The sequence below is a fragment of the Vanessa cardui genome, chromosome 15 (genome assembly GCF_905220365.1).
Source record: "Vanessa cardui chromosome 15, ilVanCard2.1, whole genome shotgun sequence".
NCBI classification, from domain to species: domain Eukaryota; kingdom Metazoa; phylum Arthropoda; class Insecta; order Lepidoptera; family Nymphalidae; genus Vanessa; species Vanessa cardui.
Genome location: NC_061137.1, coordinates 13,234,916 through 13,257,530, shown reverse-complemented (window position 1 = coordinate 13,257,530; position 22,615 = coordinate 13,234,916). Strand labels below are relative to the sequence as shown.

General features: G+C 33.2%; 1 protein-coding gene across 1 annotated transcript; it reads right to left on the bottom strand.

Moving 5' to 3' along the window:
* Window positions 1-9,479: 9,479 nt before the first annotated feature.
* LOC124535867 (xanthine dehydrogenase/oxidase-like) lies at window positions 9,480-21,570 on the bottom strand. Its single transcript, XM_047112262.1, is given in 17 exon segments — window positions 9,480-9,550; window positions 9,889-10,002; window positions 10,797-10,989; window positions 11,066-11,832; window positions 12,380-12,575; window positions 13,012-13,231; window positions 13,467-14,029; window positions 14,101-14,229; window positions 14,335-14,496; window positions 14,726-15,016; window positions 15,335-15,462; window positions 15,667-15,769; window positions 16,129-16,349; window positions 16,979-17,142; window positions 18,860-19,020; window positions 20,011-20,168; window positions 21,528-21,570. Coding segments are annotated over 17 exon segments (3,684 nt in total).
* Window positions 21,571-22,615: the final 1,045 nt, after the last annotated feature.

Below are 22,615 nucleotides of genomic sequence, written 5' to 3'. Positions count from 1 at the left end.
ACTGCCACCCAAAAGGCACATTGGCACTCCGACCACAATCCATTAACAAATTTAGCCGACCTAGGTCCCTAAGAGCCTCTCATAATACTTATGTTAAAGCTTGCATTAAAACTTCAATATAGATTACATTCTCACAAATATACTCTTAAATTTACTCTTCTCAATACATATTTTGTAATGTTTTGTATGTACGGAAAAATATTAATGTTTTTATGAGAAAATGTGATTCTCATAACATTGGTACAAGGAACAAACACAATCTTGTTACTCCTGTTACTCGACTGCATAGAGTCAGTAACTCTTTTGTGGGGCAATGTATACGCTTCTACAACAGGATCCCAGAAAGCGTTCAAAATGCTTCTGTTGCCAAATTTAAAAAAATTGTTAAGGAACGCTTGTGTGCAAAAGGTTACTATACAATTAGCGAGTTTATGTTTGATAGCACACCTTGGGAATGAAACGATCGCCTCCTGGCTATTTCTAATCATATACCACTATGTACCTTATAAATTTGACAAAAAAAAAAAAATAACAGAAAAAAAAGACCCGCTGAGTTTCTTTCGCCGGTTCTTCTCAGGTCAGGGTGTTCCTTTTTCCGAACCGGTGGTAGTATTTATTTGACAATCAATAAGTAAGTGTAATGCTTTTATATTGAATAAAGGAATTTGAGTTTGAGTTTGAAAAAAATACATTTATGTGAGAAACATAAATGAACTGTAAAAATAGTGTTTATTGAAAATAAAATAATATACCTAATCAATTTCTAAACAATAAGTTAACTTAAATTTAATTATCAAAAGAATAAAAACATATGCAAGCCCGCCTCATTAGGTACCCTTTATCAAATATACTACCACCAATTTCCCACTGCTGAGATAAGGCCTCCTCTTCCATTAAGGAGAGGGTTTGGAACATATTTCACCACGCTGTTCAAATTCGGGTTGGTGGAATGCACATGTAGCAGAATTACGATGAAATTCGACACATGCAGGTTTCCTCACAATGTTTTCCTTCACCGCTGAGCACGAGATGAATTATAAACACAAATTAAGCACATATATATAGTGGTGCTTGCCTGGGTTTGAACCCGCAATCATCGGTTAAGATGCACGCGTTCTAACCACTGGGCCATCTCAGTTCTATGATGATGTAAATGTATGTAATGGTTAATATACCTCACAGCTTTAGTGTCTTTGTGCAGTGGGGACCATAAATTGACACTATTATTTTTAATATGACAGATCAATTTGTATTAAATTAAAAAAAACGATTGAAGTGTTGTGAATTTCAATATAAACTGAACGCCCCGTTCACAATTTTTACTCTATTTCTCTATATATCTATACTTCTGTACTATAATATTATTAATTTGAAAGTAACTCTGTCTGTCTATTTGTCGGTTTTTCACTATCAAACCACTGAACCGAATTTGATGAAACTTTTTATGAAGCAAATTTGATCTCCGAGAAAGGGCGGGCTACTTTTTTCCTTGACATATGATAACTAATCCCTAAATCACGAACGAACCCGCGGGCGATAACTATAAAATTACAATCTGTCAAAATTTCTATAACAATTTGACCGTGACATAAAACTTTAGTTACTTTTATAATAACATCAAAAACTGCAAAACAGGTTTTGAAACGATTTTTATAATGGTGAAAATTAAATTAAAATTTGTCCATGCAAAACCAGGCGTAGTAACAAGTTGTATAGATGGAATTGTTCAGAACCACATACCCCATCTATTAATAAGATTTGACGTAAGTTGATTATGTAATTTGCCTCGGGAAGTATGTATTGGCTTTGTGGAGCGTGAACTTGATGTAAATCTCGTTATACTATATAGTACTTAACTACATTTGAGTCCAAGAACATCGTATCTGTTTTATCAAGTTTAATATGTCAGTAACTACAGAATTAATATCAGCGAAACTTTAGTTCGAACACGATTTCGACTACGATTACAGTACAGTAAACAGTAACAGCCTGTAAATTTCCCACTGCTGGGCTAAGGCCGCCTTTCTCATGGTTTAGAACATATTCCATTACGCGGTTCCAATGCGGGTTGGTGAAATGCACATGTGGCAGAATTTCGATGAAATTAGATACATGCGGGTAATCCTCACGATGAATTCCCTACACCGTCGAGTACGAGATGAATTATAAATACAAATTAAGCACGTATATATAGTGGTGCCTGCTTGTGTTTGAACCCACAATGATCGGTTAAGATGCATGCGTTCTGATCATGTCAGCTCATATCGATTACGATTATTTGATAACAACTCGAATTTGGAATCTTTATCTTATGCATATAATTTCATTTATGCAAATATCAAATCACAAGACTAGAAGTTGTGTATCACTGCAACGCTAAGGCCTCCTTTTTTTTGAGAAGACTTGGAGGTCATCTTACAATCCGATTTAAATACATATGGAGTAGATTTTTAGCGCAGAACAAACAAATTATGGATATAAGCAGTCGGCGCGGATTTGAACCCGCAATCTGTAAGTGTTCGATTCATTGATCTGTCATTGAAATAATATCCGGTAAATCACTATGCGATAAGGTTAGTGTTGCATATATTTTTGATTTTAGAAACACATATTATGGAATCCTGTTCATACGAAATTCAATCTATACTTTTATACTAATATTATAAATGTGAAAGTAACTATGTCTGTTTGTCACTATTTCGCAACCAAACCAATGAACCGAATTTGACGTAATAGGCTATTTGACTTGTTTTTAAAATCCATTTTATATTAGGTATTTAGTAGAGGTTAAGGAACCCAGTAAAAGTTGATTTTTTTATTTCTAGTACATATTTGCCAAAAAATATCATATTAAAAATTCCATATTTAAATAACGCGCGAAAACGCTACTTGGACAATATGGCGCTGCAATGGGGTCGGTGACGTCACTTTGCTGTATTTTAATCTGTAGTAGACTTCATCATAAGCCCGGCCAATAAGGAGCGTTTTGTGTCAAGTGACAAACGTTTGAAAAAATGCATTTTTATTTATTGATTTTTGAATAAATTAAGTATTATTTTTGAATTTCGTTAGTAAATAACCATTTTTAAACTCATAATATACACTGATTACAAATTATTTTTCGCATTGTCAAATAGCCTATTTCCTTTGAATCAAACTTGACCTCCAAGGAAGGACATAGTCTACTTCTTTGCCTAACATAAGACAACCATAACTAAAATGCAAGCGAAACCACGATCGACAGCTAGTATATCATTAATAAAGGTAGATGAACAAAATATGGATTATACCGCTCCTTCTCATTATCAGAAGAGACTAGCAAAAAAACACGATATTTCCTTTTAAGTGAAGTAATTAATTCTATAATTTTATTTTGCAAGTAAAATCATTATTCATGTTGATAAATGAAAAATACTAAAAAAATATATTATATGTATTAGTAACGCTTCCAAGAAAAATTTATGTCTCCTGTAAAAAATATTTTTTGCATTTAAAAGATTCTGCTTGCCTACGATGTACGAAATGATTCTCACGATGTTTACGAACCCAGAACCTTCGGTTAGACTTTACGTAGCACACCACTAAGCAGTGACGGCTCATCTAATACGTCCAGATTATACTCTCAAAGCGCCACTAGCTTGCACTGGAGTTAATATCACGAAACCACAAAAATGCAGATGTAAACTTGAGCTAACCTCATGGTAGCGATATTAAATTCTCTATCGCCTTACTGACAAATCTTTTTGAAGGCTTCCCAATATATCAAAGATTAAATTTATTTTACTTTTATAAAGATAAATATTATAACTCAAGTACTGCATACATTATACACAAAACCATCGTAAGTGTTGGAGTTTCTTCAAAATCAGTTTTATACCAATTTCAATCTATATTAATATTATAAATGTAAAAGTAACTCTGTCGGTCTGTGGCTCACGACTAAACCAATGAACTTGATTTGATGAAATTTGGTGTGAAGCAAACTTAAACTTCAAGGAAGGCTACGTATTTTGTCTAACATGTCCCCTAAGACGCCAGCCAAGCTACGGTCGACAACTAGTAATACATATGTTTTGGTGAAGTTAACGCAAAAGAAGCTTAAACTTTAGTGATTTTTTAGCCTCATTAGTTAATGTCATGCCTGACTGTTTACCGATTTTCCTATTTGCAACATTAAAAAAGACGAATTATCATAAATACTTTCATGCCTCTTAGAGATTGATTTAGGGAAATCCTTGCATGAATAATTTCTTCTTGTTTGACCAAGTTGGTTTAGACTGTGCGTTATCAGTCGATTATATTTGGAAACTATCTGATCCAATTAAGACTAATTACTATGAAATTATCATGAATTTTAATGGCGTTACGTCATTAACGATATATATTATTATCTACACGAACTAACTATTTGGCTCTTGAAGAATTTTAACATTAAGATTTCCAATTCGGTCGGGCATTGAAGACATTCTAACCAAAATGAGATTATTTTATATTCCACGACCACCCCGCTCATTAGATCTCGATAGAGTAATTTTAACCGAAGTATTGTGTGTTGTAAAGTACAACTGCCTTCTAAGAAACCAACTAAGTAGTAATTAACTGTATAAATGTAACTATACTGACAGGATATTGAATGAAGTAAATAAAAATTTTAACAAAAAAAAAAAACCGACTTCAAACGAAACACTATTTCAAAACGATGAATATGCGCTAAAAAGTAATAAAAATAATTGCGTATTCAACATATTTTTTAGAGTCCTACTAAGTAAAATGAAATGAAAAGTATTAGACTACTTAAACGTCGATTTACAATTATATAAGGTCCAACCGACCGTCCACCGACTCCAAATATACCAATAATTATAACTACCTTATATAATTGTAAATCGACGTTTAAGTAGATGGATCCTGTGTTCAAAACCTTACCAAACTTTTACCAAATTATCCTTGAAGTATATATTTTATAATAAAAAAGAATTATCAAAATTGGTTAACGTAATTTTCAGTTATTCACCTATTTGTCGCGCATATACACAATGCAAATTTAAGACTTATGTCATTAATTAAAAAAAAATAGGACCCCACGGAAGCACTACCTTTCAAACAAAAAAAAAAAATATCAAAATCGGTCCACCCAGTGAAAAGTTATGAGGTAACAAACATAAAAAAAAAAAACTTCCTCCTTTTTGAAGTCGGTTGAAAATAGTTAATTTCACTATTGATTCTAGCGATACCTCATACATCCCGATCAAGACAGGTATTTATAAGTTTTGCTGGAATAAAGAAACTCAGAAACATACATACTATATATATGAATTCAAAGAAACATTACACCCATTTTGTTATTATTTTGTTATATATTTGTAACAATTTACAATATATCTACATTAAACAATGTACTGAACAAACTTATTCTTATTAAAGTATTTGTAACTCACAGCTAACTCGAACAATAGTACAAGTACATATCGATACCTTAGTTCGAAGCGATCCCTCATGTTTAGTTTCAGGGTTAGTTCAATTGCAAGCACGGAGTTTGGACTTGAAAGTTGGTGCCACACCTGCTACACGCCTTAATCTCTTATACACTTGAACTTTGTAACATGCAACCGCCGCTTAAAGAAAGTAATAAGTATTGTACAAATGGTCCTTATGAAATAAACTTTATAACAAGCAAGGAAGAAATACTACGTATAATACTAGTTGTCGTTCACGGCTTTGTGTTTTTTTATGGTATAGGTTGGCGGACGAGCATATGGGCCACCTGATGGTAAGTGGTCACCATCACCCATAGACAATGACGCTGTAAGAAATATTAACTATTCCTTACATCGTCAATGTGCCACCAACCTTGGGAACTAAGATGTTATGTCCCTTGCGCCTGTACACTGGCTCACTCACCCTTCAAACCGAAAAACAACAATACTGAGTACTGTTATTTGGCGGTAAAATAACTGATGAGTCGGTGGTGCCTACCCAGACGGGCTTGCACAAAGCTCTACCACCAAGTGAAACAAAAAAAGCCTATGCCCTTACTTGCAGCTCAAGTTTGCTTTATACAAAATTTCATCACATTCGGTTTGATCGTGAAAGAGCGACAGACAGACAGAGTTACTTTGACATTTATAATATTAGTATAGAAATGTAGATTGTAATCGAATTACTTTTTATTTTTTTATTACTCGCGTTTCGAGGGTTACACGTCAGGTGTTATATATATCTAACAATTACTAACTTTATATATAAAGTAGTAGTAGTTCTTCGGAAGAACATACTTATTTGTAGTATATTCTTCCGAGGAAGAACATACTTACGTACAATAGTTTGCTTCACAACAATTTTCATCAAGTTCGGTTTAGTGGTTTGGCTATGTGTGTAACACAGAGACAGAAATTTATAATCCTTCTATGATAATTTTGATTTTATTATATATAAAATGGATTTGGATGAAACTTTACAGTAATATAGGATATTATACATCACATAGGCTACAATTTATAATGATTTTATGAAATTTGGTCATAATATAACGATACATACAAAGAACCCATCCGATGCCGTAGCGGGTAGCTAGTATTAGTATAAAGTTAAAAGAATAAGACCGTATCCGTTTTCCATACAAAAGTTACAAGTGTTATTGTTGTATGTCTGTTGAGAAATCTTGTAACTTCGGAGTTGCTTCCTGGTTCTCGTTTGCTTGAGTTCACATTCTTGACCGGTAGGTTTACATAAAATTTAATAGTTTGACGTAACGATTCGAGAGTTTTGATCTAAACTTGTATTTATAAAATATTTTATAAGGTATAATCATATTGTGATGTGTGTTTGTTTACTTGAATACTTCAAAATCTTGATATTTTAGTTTTATTTAAATAAGTCAAGAACAACAGTCTGTAAATTTCCCACTGCTGGGCTAAAGCCACTTTTCCCTTTGAGGAGAAGGTTTGGAGCATTATGGACCACTCCAGTGAAACTGAGGCTCAGCCTCCGACATGTATAAATAAATGATAATATATATTTAGGAGATAATATTTCGGAACGTGAAAACCCGGGGGCTACAATTGAATAAACACCTGCAAGGGACACGTGCAAGTGTTCAGTGAGGAAAACAACAAACAACAGATGGAGACTGGCGTGAAGAGATATAAGTCAGTTCACTCGGAGCCGTTGTAGTGTTTAGTCGTCTTAAAATTTAAAACTAGAATTAATGTTAAAATTGTTACATTTTGTATAAATTATTAATTAATTGCATTTTGTTAATTCCATTAAATTCGATTATTTAAAAGTCCTACGTCCGTTTTATTTTTATTTTTTTAGTAAAATTTTTATGAATCGCTAAAAATATGTATAATCGTTTGGTAAACAGCTGTGTTTGTGAAATTACAGCCACTTCAATTTTATTTGTATAAATAACATCTGTAGATATAAATCCTACGTGGGCGGAGCATTAACGTCAAAAATAGAAGCTATTGGTAATAATATTAAAAACATCTTGATAAAATTTCAACTTTAACTTTTTAAAAGTTTTACTTTCTAACAATTTTAATAATATCTATAGTTTTTAAGTTATTCTTGTTTTAGGCTCGAAATAAATCCAAGTGACAGAGATACTCCCAATCTGCCAGAAATACGAAATCAACTTGGCATTTATTGTACACGAAACCGGAATATTTTACAGGACTACGAGAGCAATAATTCTATTACATAGATTATAAACTATTTCGCCATTTCAAGTCACTGACTGAACTGATTTCCCAAAGGTACGGATTCGGTGCTATCAATACGACATTAAATCATATTTTCATTTCTGGAATAATACTGTTTGAAATATTAAATTCTAATATGACTGTACATACATATTTCAGAGCTGTTCCCTTGGTCCAGTAGCTAACATAGAAAGCTTTTGATGATGATGTCTTAAGATCGAATACCGGGTCATGCTAAGTTGATGTTTTTATGTTTTTCGTCATAATTTTTATGTTAATGAGATAGAGGAAAATAGTATTCTAAGGAGATTATTTGGTTTTCGTTGTGGTTTCTTATTTATTTTTTTAACAATAATATGGAATATAGTCGAAATAGCAGGGTGAAGCTTGCGATTTTCTACATCACTTGGCGGCCCTTTTGAGGTTACTTGGTGGTACGGATTTACGGATTAATGTATAAGAGTTTAGTGAGTCAGCGTAACAGCAAGCAGAGAGACAAATTAATATCTAAGTTCTCAAGGTTAGTAGCGCGTTGACCATGCTAGGGATGGTTAAATCAAATCACCTTTTTTATATTATTTTATATTTCTTATCTTTCTTAAGTCTATAATTAGTAGTGACCATTACCCACTAGGCGACCGATACGTAATTCGACCTACCCTTTTTAAATAAAAGTACATCGTGAGGAAACCGGTATATGTCGAAAAAATAACATATGTGTATCATGCCAACCCTTATTGGTGTGACGCGGTCGAGAGAAGACTTCCAGTAGATTTGGGTAAATTGACAACTTTCTTTACGTTGTGGTATACAATTATTGAAACGGTTAGAACAAGTGCATCTTAACCGACGATTTCAGGTTCAAACCCAGGCAAGCACCACTATATATGTATGTGCTTAATTTGTGTTTATAATTTATGTCGTGTTCGACGGTGAAGGAAAACATCGTGAGAAAACCTGCATGCTAATTTCATCGAATTTTACCGATTCCGATTGGAACAGCATGGTGGAATACGTTCCAAGCCCTCTCCTTAATGGGAGAAGAGGCCTTAGACCAGCAGTGGGAAATTTACAGACTGTTACTTTATTTTTTTATACAATAATTTAAAATCCATTTTTTTTCTACAAGAATTTGTATCAAAAGGTTCTTAAGGGGAACCCAAAACTTTATAATTCGTTTTTGCTTTCAGCACAGTATTGCAAAATACAATTCGAAAAGTGTTTTTGTTTGAAAAAGTTGGACTTTCTTCTATTTAAGACCTTAAACGGTTTTGCTTGGAGGGAGTAATTGTTTTACAAAACGGCTTCAAGTCGACATAATAAGAAGATGAGCATTTAATACTAAATATAAATCTGTCTTTGACATTCATAATGCAGGTTCTTTGGGGAGGCGTCACAGTAGGCAAAAGCGATCCTGTGGGGCCCACTGAAAAGACGGAGAGGATACCACTGGTTTTTCGTGGGTATTCCTGAGCACCAGAGAACCCCACATACTTTACATGAGGGAAACGAGTAATGCGTTTTTCCAACGAGAATAAATTCTTTGGGAAGTTTCCAGCTTTTGTCTTTCTGCCCGATGTTAGGTGAACTTTCAGTTGGTAATATTTTCACTCCCTTTCTTAATTATTTGGAAACTGCGTTTTCAAAATTCTCAGTTAAAAATAAACATGGCAATATTTTGTGAACGGATATTAAAGAACAAAACCCATATCCATTTTATTTGTAAATATACATACAAACATTTTAAGTATTAATGAATATTAATATAAGCTATCAGTAAAATTTGAAATCCTCGATTTTGGTTTCGCACGACAGACATATTTTTTCCACTGTATATGGTCCATCTGAAAAATAGCGTTAATAAGAGTTAGCTACCAAACCTTTTTGATTACAGCAAAATAATTACGACCTGGTAAATTATTTTGAAATCAATATCTTAAAACTCACACAACACTATCGTGAAAAGTATAAATAGAAATGCGACTTTGACTATAATAATTACAAATTTTAAATTTGAATTTATGTACTGTACGCACCAAAATGCGTATTAATTATCTATCGTTAGTCGTTTTTACCCCAATTCTGCAAGTGAGTTCATAAAGAATAGATCTGTATCTATCGTATATTAAAAGACCAGTGACTTATAATATAGTTTTTTTCATAAGTTCTAGATTTAATTTACCTATATCAAACCATTTATTTGAAGGTATTCCTGATTCTAATCTGGCAGAAGCTATTGCCTCTCTCATTGCGAAGGGTACTGCTATTGACAAACAGAGAGGTGGTTCGCTAGTTGCTGCAAACGAACAAATATACATCGATTATTTATATATACATATCGCAGTATCAGATAATTAAATACAATTCAATCAAATGAAATCACTAAGTTGAGAGATTTGCTTCTGATGGATGGATGGATGGCCAGTGAGAATCATGTCAGAAAAACAAAAGATGTCAGCTGTCAAGAAGCGGTGGACAGATGGTTGCTTATAAAATATAGTAAAAATCAATATACGAATCCAGCTATAGATTTTATTATTTCGTGAATATGTATGTGGAAGATGATGAACCTGAACTAAATAATCCTACCGGCTTCTGGTCATACATATACATATTATGTCGAACTATAAAATAAACAATCGTTAAACAATTCTTTATTATATTGGTATGCTTTTACGGTCTATCTAAAACATATCATTATCATTACATAGTACAAAACAAAGTCGCTTACCGCTGTCTGTCCCTATGTATGCTCAGATCTTTAAAATTACGCAACGGATTTTGGTGTGGTTATTATAATAGATAGATTGATTCGAGAGATACAAAAACCTTCCTATAAAACATACCTTTACTATATTGTCCATGTATTATAATATAATAATTTTAGAATTCAGAAGTTTCTAATGTGATGTCGGAAATAAACAATTTCTATAGTATTTTCAGTATCGGTATTGCACCCATGGCGTATTGAAGTAATGAAGCCGGATAGTAAATAATAATCAAATAAGTATGAGCATAAAAAATTACACTTTGAGAGGTTCACATAAAATTAAATTTGTATATATTAACTAAATATTTTTTTGTTTATACCTTTTGTTCCAAGAATAGCATCATAACTGTAAGATTTCTCCCGAAAGTATATTCTAAAGTCTTGCGGTATGTCCGTTGCTTGTGGCACATAGTAATTCCAAGATCGATCAGTGAGCAGTTCACCAGTGCTGTGATCGTACACCAATTCTTCAGATGTCATATACCCCACTCCCTGTACGAACGCACCTTCAATCTGAAAATAAACATAAAATAGGTAGGGCAATAATAATATTTGTATGATAACTAATTATTCATCTTTCAACACTTACTTGTCCAATATCTATTAATGGATTAATACTACAACCTACGTCTTCTAATAAATCAACTCTTAGGATTTCAGATTCACCTGTCAGTACATCGATTTCAACTTCAGCTAAGATCGCACCAAAAACATTATTATTTTTATACGAGTCATCGAATGTAGCGAGGCCATTTGCTTGTAAATTCATTCCTAATTCATATGCTCTTGCAATTAATTGTTCCCAAGTTGGGTTACCCATATCTCGTCTTAGAGGTTCCAATCGTTTTAGCAATTCCTTGCAACATCTTGTAACTCCTAAAGCAACATTTTGTGTTCCTAAGCTCGAAACGGTACATGAATTATTGGGATTGGCCATTGTGTTGCTGGCTTTAATTTTTATTTTACTTACAGGTATGTTCAAGAAATATGCACAAACTTGAATTGCTTTAGTGTTAATGCCTTGACCTAATTCAATTCCTCCATGAGTTATTGCAACTGACCCGTCTCCGCTGTAGACTGATAATGTTATGTTTAATATGTAAGGGTAGATGCTGTTCCATCTCATTAGAGCAAATCTCAAGCCTCGCTTTTTCCATCTATTTTCTGAATTAAATTTGTCTGTTGCTTTTTTTCTTTCCAAGTAATTCGAATCATCTTTAAGAGTATTGGTCATTTCAATAAGGTCACCGAATTCTTTGTCTAGATTATTTAAGCGAACTGTTAAGGGATCTAAGTCCAGTTCGTAAGCTATTCGTTCCATGATTGTTTCAGCACCAATAATAGCCTCCAATGTACCTGGAAATGTAATTAAGGTACATCTTTATAAATATTATTTATAACGGGCTTGTAAATATTCTTATGACTAAAGCCTCCTCTCCTTTTCAGTAGAAGGTTTAAAGTTTGGACCACCTGTTCTGAGACATGTAATAAACATATGTTAGATGTTCTTCTGTCACATATAGGATTCATTTTAATATTTACTTTCACCCAACAAAACGAATTTCAGTGAAAACACAAATGAGACACAATGACAATTCATTAGTGTTATCAGTAGTGCAGTATTTAACTCTAACATTCATGTGTTCTACCTTACTTAGCAGTTTCAGCTCTAACTAGTTAATTGCTCACTGGAATCACATAACACTTCACATCAATGGAAATCTGTGATATGGATGATGCAATAAATAAATTTCGATCTAACGATATTCCTCTTTTTGAAAATATTACATTACTGCGTATAATACTGCAGCCTTTGCCTTATCTTGACAAAACTGCAAAAGGTAATAATTATCAAAATGATTCATTAGTTCAAAGCAATTAAAATATGAAGTTTTTTTTTTACCTGGGGAACGAAACCAAGTATTTGAAGGAGTATCGGATATAACATTGTAACATCTAAAATCCCACCTCGCCTTGTCATAGCAATTGTAATAGGTTCCTTCGGTGATACGCACAAGGAGTTCATTGACAATGTAACCATTATCGTCATATATGTCATAATTCACGTACTGAACAACACCTTCACTATTTACGCCTATCTAAAAGAAGTAAAATAATTATGTCACTGATTTTTGTACACAACCAATTTATTGTCATGCATCTTGACGATTTATGCAAAATATCAGGCGCTGGATGCGAGTAGCTGCATAAAAACCACAGTAACACATACACACACACACAATGCACGCCGCATTTGGAGAGGCATAGGCCTCAGCAGTGGACAAACATGAGCTGTTTCTGACGATGATGACGATCTTCGATGATCGAGTTGGGAGTAAGATCAAATTGTATACTTGTATATTTATCATCGATAAACGGTATACCCCTCCATCCCCTCTTTGCTCATGCTATGTAACGTATTACATACATCATATACATTGTTGTCATGAAAAACTAAAATAAATTAATGGGAATATTTATATGGCAACATTTTAATTCATATTATACTCTACAAATAATACCCTGTTTACCTACCTCATAATTCGTCATAGAAGGCATTCTTTTACCAAGTGCACGAGTTTGAATTCTTAATGGCAAGAGGAATCTGCATGGTCGGTTCAGTTTGTAGGTAGCGATACAACAAGCCGTAGTTATAAGTGTCTGTCTTGACAATTTCAATCCAAAGCTTCCTCCAACTCGATGAACTTTCATGTCGACCCTGTGTTTTTGAAGCTTCAATAAATTAAGTAACAACCTGTAAAATTCCCCGTGCTGGGCTAAGGCCTCCTCTCCCATTAAGAAGAGGGCTTGGAACATATTCCCCCACGCTGTTCCAGTGCAGGTTGATAGAATGCACATGTGGCAGAATTTTGATGAAATTAGACTCATGCAGGTTTCCTCACGATGTTTCCCTTCACAACAAACATAAATTAAGCACTTGCATATAGTGGTGATTGCCTGGGTTTGAACCCGAAATCATCGGTTAAGACTCATCGTTCTAAAAACTGTGCCACCTCAGGTAATTTTTAAATTTAAATTTTCATAATTCAAGTGTTACGAGTCCGTACCTGCTCTGATCGATGTTCAAGCATCGCGCTGCCATCGTTTGGGCAGCAGCAAGGTAGTGTGACGTAGGAGTAGCTTTGATGCCTTCCTCAGTTGGCCAGGACACACACGACAAGTTTTCCAAACAAAAATGATATTGCCCGAACATTGTTTTTTCACCTTTGATAACTTTCACCACATCACTGCCTTTATCAGTTGCCTTAATTGATGAGTAAAATGTAACTTGACTGGGATCATTTTTAAGATTCCTTATATCCATTTTGGGTTGACGTACATTACTGTACTTAACTTTAACCAATAATCGAGCCCTGTTAGCTATATCATAAGATTCCGCTACGATGATACCTAAAGGTTGGTTGTAATAAAAAACTTCACCGTCACATAGTATCTCTTCGTTGGTAATGCTATCTTGGTCTTCAGGTGGTGTAAATGAATTAATACCTGGTATATCTTTTGCTGTATAGAAGGCTATAACGCCTGGGAAATTCTGAAATTGGTTTTTAATATAACAAAAATCTTTGCTATTGTTTCATTTTTAATCTTATTTATGGTACCTACCAAAGCTTCCGAAGCATCTATGCTGTCTATGTTTCCTCTTGCGATAGTTGTAAGGACAAAGGTAGCAAACACTTCTCTGGGTAGGGATGGATGATCGTCTACATACTTTGCTTCTCCCGCGCACTGGTACTATTAATTTTAATATGGATATTATTAAAATAAGCTAATTTGTGTACGGGTATATTCTATAATTTTAATTTAAATGTTTAAATGTTCATAAATAACAAATCTTACCAAAGCTTCCACCTTAGGTATTGGTTCATTAAGAGGCCATATATTTGGATCAGTTGGAAAAGTCTGCGACGCAGAAGAGACTGGACGCGTTTGATGAAGTTTTATCTTACCGGATTTGTAACGTGAGTGCAATATGTTTTGGGGAGACAGAAATAAAAGTCCCTGTAAAAGATGAATTCATGTTTAAAAAAAAATACTTAATAATGTTTCAAAATTATTTTAAGATCTTATTGATATTAAGCTTTAAAAAGAAAATGTTATAATATATTGATCTGAATGTCTTTTAACAAAATGCTATCGGGCCGTCAGTCAAAGCTTGAAATTGCTTTATTACATCAAATACAATTTTGACTTGTTTTGTGTAATAAATAAAATATTAATACATTTTCACCTTATAAAAGAGTCCTATTGCCAGCTGTTTTCTATACTGAACCGAGGGTTCAGGTGGAAGATCGGTTACCATGAGTTCATCGGAGAGTATTTTGATGGTTTGTTGCAATGTATCGTTATTGAAGAGCATTTTTCCAATGACAAAATGCTCTGTTTTTGTAGCTCTTGAAAAATTTGAAGACAACCCACCGAATACAATTCTAGATTTTAACACATTGTTATCGTCCTCATTTAGCTTATAGAGAAACGCTGCATTAACAATTGCATGTGCATTTCGGGATCTTGCTGACACCTGTAAATTTTATCTTGCATTAATAATAAGGATGAGTATTCTTTCAAAATTTAAGCTTAAATGAATAAATATTGGACCACGTCACATACGTTACTCTGATCCTAATCTAAGTAGCTAAATCACTTGTGTTATGAGAAACCGGAAATAACGACGGTACCACAAACATCCAGACCTAAGACAACGTAGAAAACCAATGAACTTTTTCTACGTCGACTCCGGCCGGGAATCGAACCCGGAATCCGAGTGGCGTACCCATGAAAACCGGTGTAGACACTACTCGACGAATGACTATTATCATATAAAGACGCGTTAAAGTACCTTGTAAGTAACCAATTTATTAGCAGTATTTAAAGGTGGCAGTAGAACATTCAATATTATTTTTCCTCTCATGTTTTCGTTTAGAAAATTTTCCATAGTGACTGTTTTCGTAACACCATTAGCAGATCCTAAAGTAAAATGAAAATAAATATTATTGCCAGAATTCCTACTTAATTCCAGGGAATGGAATTGCGATTCATTGACTATATTCTCACTATTCCACGGGGTCATGATTTATGATTCTTTTTTTTATAAGACTGCTAAGGAAATCTTAGTTAAAATTGTTATGTAAATAACTGATAAACCATAATACGATAAGTTAGTATATTTACTTAACGTCAGCTGCGCTCCGACCGCTTGAAAAAGGAGAAAAATGTCAGAAGAGAAGTCGCGATACATATGTTTTATCATCAAGTTTCCCGCTATTGTTCCTTGCTGAAACAATTAAATTATATTCATACTTACTATGAATTTGAGCTAGACCTTGAACAGGTATGACCAAATCAATGATTAATTATTAGAGCAGTATGGGTAGGTACCACTCACTCATCAGATATTCTACCCCCAAACAAGCGTAATCAGTATTGTTGTGGTCCAGTTTGAAAAGTGAGTGAGTCAATGTAACAGGCACAAGGGACATAACATCTTACTTCACAAGGTTTGTAGCACATTGGCGTTGTAAGGAATGGTTAATATTTCTCACAGAGCCATTGTCTATGGGCGGTGACCACCTACCATCAGGCCCATATGCTCGTCAGCCAACCTATACCCTATAAAAATCTATGTAATCTTACATTTCTGATAGCAACGTTGGCCACTAATTCAATATGATCATTAATAACTTTCAGGTAACCAAAATACTCAGTGTCAGATGTGTCAGCAAATATATCTATCAGTTCTGATAGTGTTGTTCCAGCTCCAACAACCATGTTTTGGTCGAAATAGAAACCCTTCAGATCCCTTATAGCAGTGACATCTATTAAAATACGAGGATATTCTATAATCGGACGTACTCCTAAAAAGAGATAGGTATTAATAAAAAATAAACAGTCCAAAGAATTTTCTTTACTTATAAAACCTTTTACAAAGAACTGAGATAGCCTAGTGGTTAGAACGCGTGCATCTAAACCAATGATTTCGGGTTCAAACCCAGGCAAGCACCACTATATATATGTGCTTATTATAATTCATCTCGTGCTCGGTGGTGAAGGAAAATATCGTGAGAAAGCCTACATGTGTCTAATTTCATCGAAATTCTTTCACATGTGTATTCCACCAACCCGCATTGGAACAGCGTGGTAGAATATGTTTAAAGCCCTCTCTATAATAGGAGATGAGGCCTTAGTCCAGTGGGAAATTTTTAGGCTGTTACTGTACTGTTACAAAAACCAGAAAAACACTGTGTTTTGAAAATCGAACCGCTAATGTTACCTTTTCCAGTATTCCCCGCAACGAGCATATAAGAATCATCGCCTTCTTTCCGTAATATATTAAATACATCTTCAACTGAATTCACTCGAAACCATTTTCTATTATCTTTTAAATCAATATGTATATTAATTTCTCCCAAACTATCTTCAGACACAAAGTACCAATCGTTATCTTTTATGTTACTTTTCATACATATCTCTTTGGTTTTGTTACATAGGGAAATATCTTCTATATCCATTATTTTATTTGGTTCTGGCGCATCACTGGCAAACTTCTTAAATGCTTGTAAAATGGTTCTGTACCCAGTACACCTGCATATATTACTGGACAGCTGTTGTTCTATTTCTATCATCGTTTTCCTTTTGCTCTTTAATAAGCTGTAAATGTTTTTGTTTATGACAAATATTTAATGGGTAATAAATAGGAATATTAGTAATCACTCAAAAGGAATATAAGGAATATTAGTCAGTGCTATCTTATTGATGCTTATTTAATATAATATATTACAATGCATTTGCAATGATTGCGCTGCCATCAATGCTCGAGCTTATAACACATTTCTATGAAGCTGGAGGTTTTTATGACTTATCCAATGCATTTGGTTATTATATTATAATATTTCTGAGTTTCACTCAGATCAGGAAATTATACTAATATTGAGTTTGTGTAGCCCTTTTATTAAATCTTTAAAGTCTCTCACGAAGTCGAGGGCAATAGCAAAACAATAACACACAATGAAGTAATTGAATAAAATTTTAAACAAAAAAAAAACGAATAAATTTTACATTAAAATTGTTAACAATAATATATATATTAGAGTTTAGCTGTGTTCCTATGTAAATAAGAAGACAAAATAAACAATGAAATAGAAAACGACGTTTCTCAAATATCGCTGTCTGATTTAAGTATCGCGTTACATATACATTTAGGTGGGTATAGTATTCATTTATATAAATAAGTAAACATATGTATATGTAAGTCTTAATATTAATTATCTCACTTAACGTAATCTACATGAATAAATTTTGGAAGCCACAGGCTTATACCATAAGGGTCGCCAGCCTAAAGTAAAGGTAGGTCCGACCGCATTATCCCGTTGAAAAGCAATTTGCAACGCTCACACTCAATTAAAGGATTTAGGAGATTGTATTATATGGAGACCGATTCGCGTAGCTTCCAATGCAATATGTTTCTACGTTAATGATCGCGGTTTCGAGCCACATTTGTGTTTACCTCATTTTGTTGTGTGTGTGTGTGTGTGTGTTATCATACACTTCTACATTCTCAGACTATTATATTCTTATTCATAATATTATGTCTTAGATATAACCAATACTGTTTTGATTGTCCAATCAGTTAGATTACTTGCAGTGATGCCTATATATGCCTGCCTTTAAATTGATTATCTCTTATAGTCAAGAATTTTCAATAGTAGATCTGGTAAGAATAATTTCATCTAACACTGTAGTTTTACAGAAAGCCTTACATAAATAAAAGTTTTAACAAAAGATAAACCGTCTTCGAACAAAAAAATATTTTAAAACAAATGAATATGCACTAAAAAGTAATAAAAATAATTGCGTATTCAAAATCTTTTTTAGAGTCCTCATAAGTAAAATGAAATGAAAAACATTAGACTACTTAAAAGTCGATTTATAATTATACAACGCAGTTACAATTATTGATACAAATTTAAGATTTATATGGTTTTTGGGCCACACGGGAAGCAGTACACATTAAACAAAAATTATCGATTTATTGAACATTGATTGTCAAGTCAAGTGAGCCGAGATGGTCCAGAGGTGAGAACGCGTACATCTTTCCCGATGTTTGCGAGTTCAGACCCAGACAAGCACCACTGAATATTCATGTGTTAAATTTAAACACAAATTCATCTCGTGATCAGCCGCGAGGAAACCTGCATGTGTCTAATTTCACAAAAATTCTGGCACATGTTTATCCTACCAACATTCTTCTTGATTATCATTCTTGATTGTCAAGTGGGACCTTGTGAATCCACTTTTATATGAGTACTGTATATTCAATAACTATCAGTTAGTATTTATATATTTATGTAGATTAAAATAAACTTACTTGTACATTGACATCACGAAGCCTGGACTACAGTAGCCACATTGAGTACCGTTCGTCTCTGCGAGTGTCTTTTGTAAGGGATGGTATCCATCAAGCCGGTTACCAACCTTCTCAATAGTCGTAACCTCCCAGCCATGACAAGATGGTAGTGATACCATACACTGAAATAATGCTTTTTCTGTTAATAACCTATTGGTAATTGTGTTTTGATGAAAGTTTCCAATGAATGTTATAAATATATTTCATTCAAGAGTCGTAATATTATGATTATTATAACATTTTATTCAGGTTAACTAATTCCAGCTTTTATCAGCTAAAACAACTGACTATATCGAACATTAATTTAAAATATTTAAGTCAATTTAATCATCGCAGCTACATACTAGACAAAATAAAAACTATCAAGGTATTCAAAGAAAATGTGATCCGAGAAAAATAGTGTTGTCATCTTGATTTTCAATATCGTTACATTTCGAAATTTAAACAATTTATGATGGACCGAGTAGTATAAAATACCAAAGACTTTAAAATTGTAGCTCCACATATAACAGTGTCCACTAAAATTCTTATAGATGGCTCATTATGTTTGATTTTTGCCATCCTATTCTTCGTAGGGAGACTTGATGTAAATTCTACTAGTTGCTTCCCAGACACCTGTCACATACTCAACAGATATTCTACCCTTAGACTGAAGGATAAAGTTGCTTTTATATCTACAGACACATGAGAGATGCCGTGCCCGAGTTTGCCTAGTGGATATGTGAGGAATTGTTAATATTTGTTATTAATAAGTATCAATGGGCATGATCACTAAATACTGGTGGTGATTACTGTCAGTGTCATACCACGTATACCCTTCCACTTATATACTTCACGTCGCTTTCTGTCTGTCCCTGTGTATGCTTAGATCTTTGAAATGAGGCAACGGATTTTGATTAAGTTTTTTTTAATAGATAGAGTGATTCTATAGGATGGTTTATACTTATAATACAAGTTTATTAAAGAAACACTGATAGTTTTAGAGATTTCTAAAGTGACGTCGTAAACAAACACATTTTTTTTGCATTGCAAACGCAGTTTGTATTGTATGAGGCATATTAAAATAATGTACCACAGTCTTGTTATGTATAATTCAATAAAGGCTATCTTACAGAATTAACCGCTTCTGGCATTGAACCCGGTGATTTTATGACGCTGATGATACATGATCCGCATCCGCCTTCCAGGCACATGTATTTGGTTCCTCGCAGTTCCAGAGATCTTCTCAGGAATTCGAGCAGTGTTGTGGTGGAACTGACATCCCCACCAACTAATAAAATATTTATAACATGTATAAATTGTATTTTTTATGAATATTTGTATCTTTTAACATGAAATCGGTATTTAAAACAATACCTAATCGATATCCGGTTGACTCAAATAAATATTTAAAAAAACCTGTTTTACAATATAATTCAAAATGTCGCGATAGGTAATTAAAGCAATGATAATGATTTTACATTGAATTAGGCTCATCTACTTGTAAAACATATTTTTAAAAAATATAACAGCAGTTTCGAAAGAATGTTAATTATTATTAAAGAAGAATTGCCATAAAAAATTATGAATTAAATAGAGCGGGTTTCGTTAATCTAAGAAAAAATTGCCTAACTAATAATGGTTATATCCATTCAAATATTGGTAAAACACTATAAATAAATAATAATATGTAACTAATAATACAGGCACAAGGGACATAATATCTTAGTTCCCAAGGTTAGTGGCGCATGGACGATTTAAGGAATAGTTAATATTTCTTACAGCGTCATTGTTTACGGGTAATGATGACCACTTACCATCAGGTGGCCCATATCCTCGTCCGCCACCCTATACCATAAATAATAGTAATAATTTAATAGTACATTTTGTTATTGAATAACTTTAATGGATATAATAAACCATCGACGTTTCTGCTCTTATTCAGCCCCGAAAAACTCCAGTCGTGATGATGGCATGAGACCTGATGGACTGACAACGAGGATGGGACGCTACATGTGTTGATACGTAGGTCACGTCTCATATCAAAGAAACAATATTAAGAGTCTTAACCACTTCCGAAACAGCTGAAGCGAACAAATATTCATCACTGATTCTAAATTTTGATACCAAGACAAATCTTGGTCTTATTTGCAGTTAAAACATTCGGACTTGAATATAATAATGATATAGTACCATGCACCTTCAGTAAAAGTATAACATCTCGCCTTTTTGGCTTGACTGATTCCGAATTGGTTACTTTTTTGCTAAGAGGATCAGAATTGCTATTCAACATGATGCTAGCATTTTTGTCACTATTGCATGCCTTAATGTCAATAATTTTATATGCAAATGTTTTATCAAAAAAAATTGTAAATTTATTATTAATATTATAAATAGAAAGCTCATAACATACATACATATAGAATAATATTGATTTTTTCTAATATATTGAATCCATACTTATAGAAGTTTTTGATAAAAGTTTTACTTATTAAAAAAAATCTTGACTATTTTAAGGCTCACACTAATAGATTGACAAAAAAAGTTTGCCTAGCACATGAAATGAACATTAAAAAATATGGCAACTATCTGAAATGACGCAAAAAAGTTCGCATCATTAATCGAGTAATCATTATAGAATTTTACTTACTTGAATATTCTGATCCATTAACTTTAAATTGTACAGAATCCATGCCTGCTGTACTAGACATCAATATCGGTAATGGTTTCTGTTTTGTTACTATTAATATAACTTATCATTATTGACAACTCATATAGAACGTGTTTTCGAAATTAAATACAAGAAAACCATTCTATATTTAAATTTACTTTTTAATATTAAAATTTCGCAATGGCATAATGGTGAATTCCACTCCATAATCAATAATTTATTCTTTATTTTGGCTGTCAATGTTAAGTAGAAGACTGTTTACTGTTGACTTTAATTTTTTTCTTTTCATGTTACGGTATATTTTTTTATGATTATTCTTAAAAGATATATATTTTTTAATTTAATCGTATTCAAAATATCCTACCCAATGAAATGAATCTAAGAGATAAGTAGGTATTGTATAATGATAAGTAAATAGGTTGAATTTTTCCATTGAAACATTTGAGTGTGTACTTATTTAAGCATATGACATGTCTTCCATTTTCAGATATATTATTTTGCATTTGATTACATAATTTAGTGCCACAGCGTATTTCAAAATCAAAAGGAATTATCTATTCTGTGAATGGACGATGTATTTTCTGAATGTCAAACACACCTCTGATTTAACGGCACCACTCTGTAAAAATGTTAAGGTAATATTAAGATTTCAATATAATGGCAAAATAAGCTAGTTTCCTGAGACAAAAATATTCAGCTGTATTTTGGAACTAACTTCAAACATTCAACATTGTCATGTTTTTACGTAATTTTCAATCCACTACGTTATTTAACACGTCTGAAGATGCATAACTTCAAAACTTCAGGCGAAGACAACTAACCACCAGATCCAGTTTCGTCTGCCTTACTAAAATCAATTTAAAACAAACCCCGTCTATACCGTCAGTTTACATTAAAAGCTATTATGGTAAAGTATAGAACAAAGAAATGTATAGAAAGCGCATGGCACTAAATTAGTGGTTAAATGGTTATTTCAAGGTACTGAGGTGAAATTGCAGCTTCGTATAAAAGTGGTTTTATTTCTAAAGCTGCTATCCGGAACTGTTCGCACTGGGGAGATGGTACGT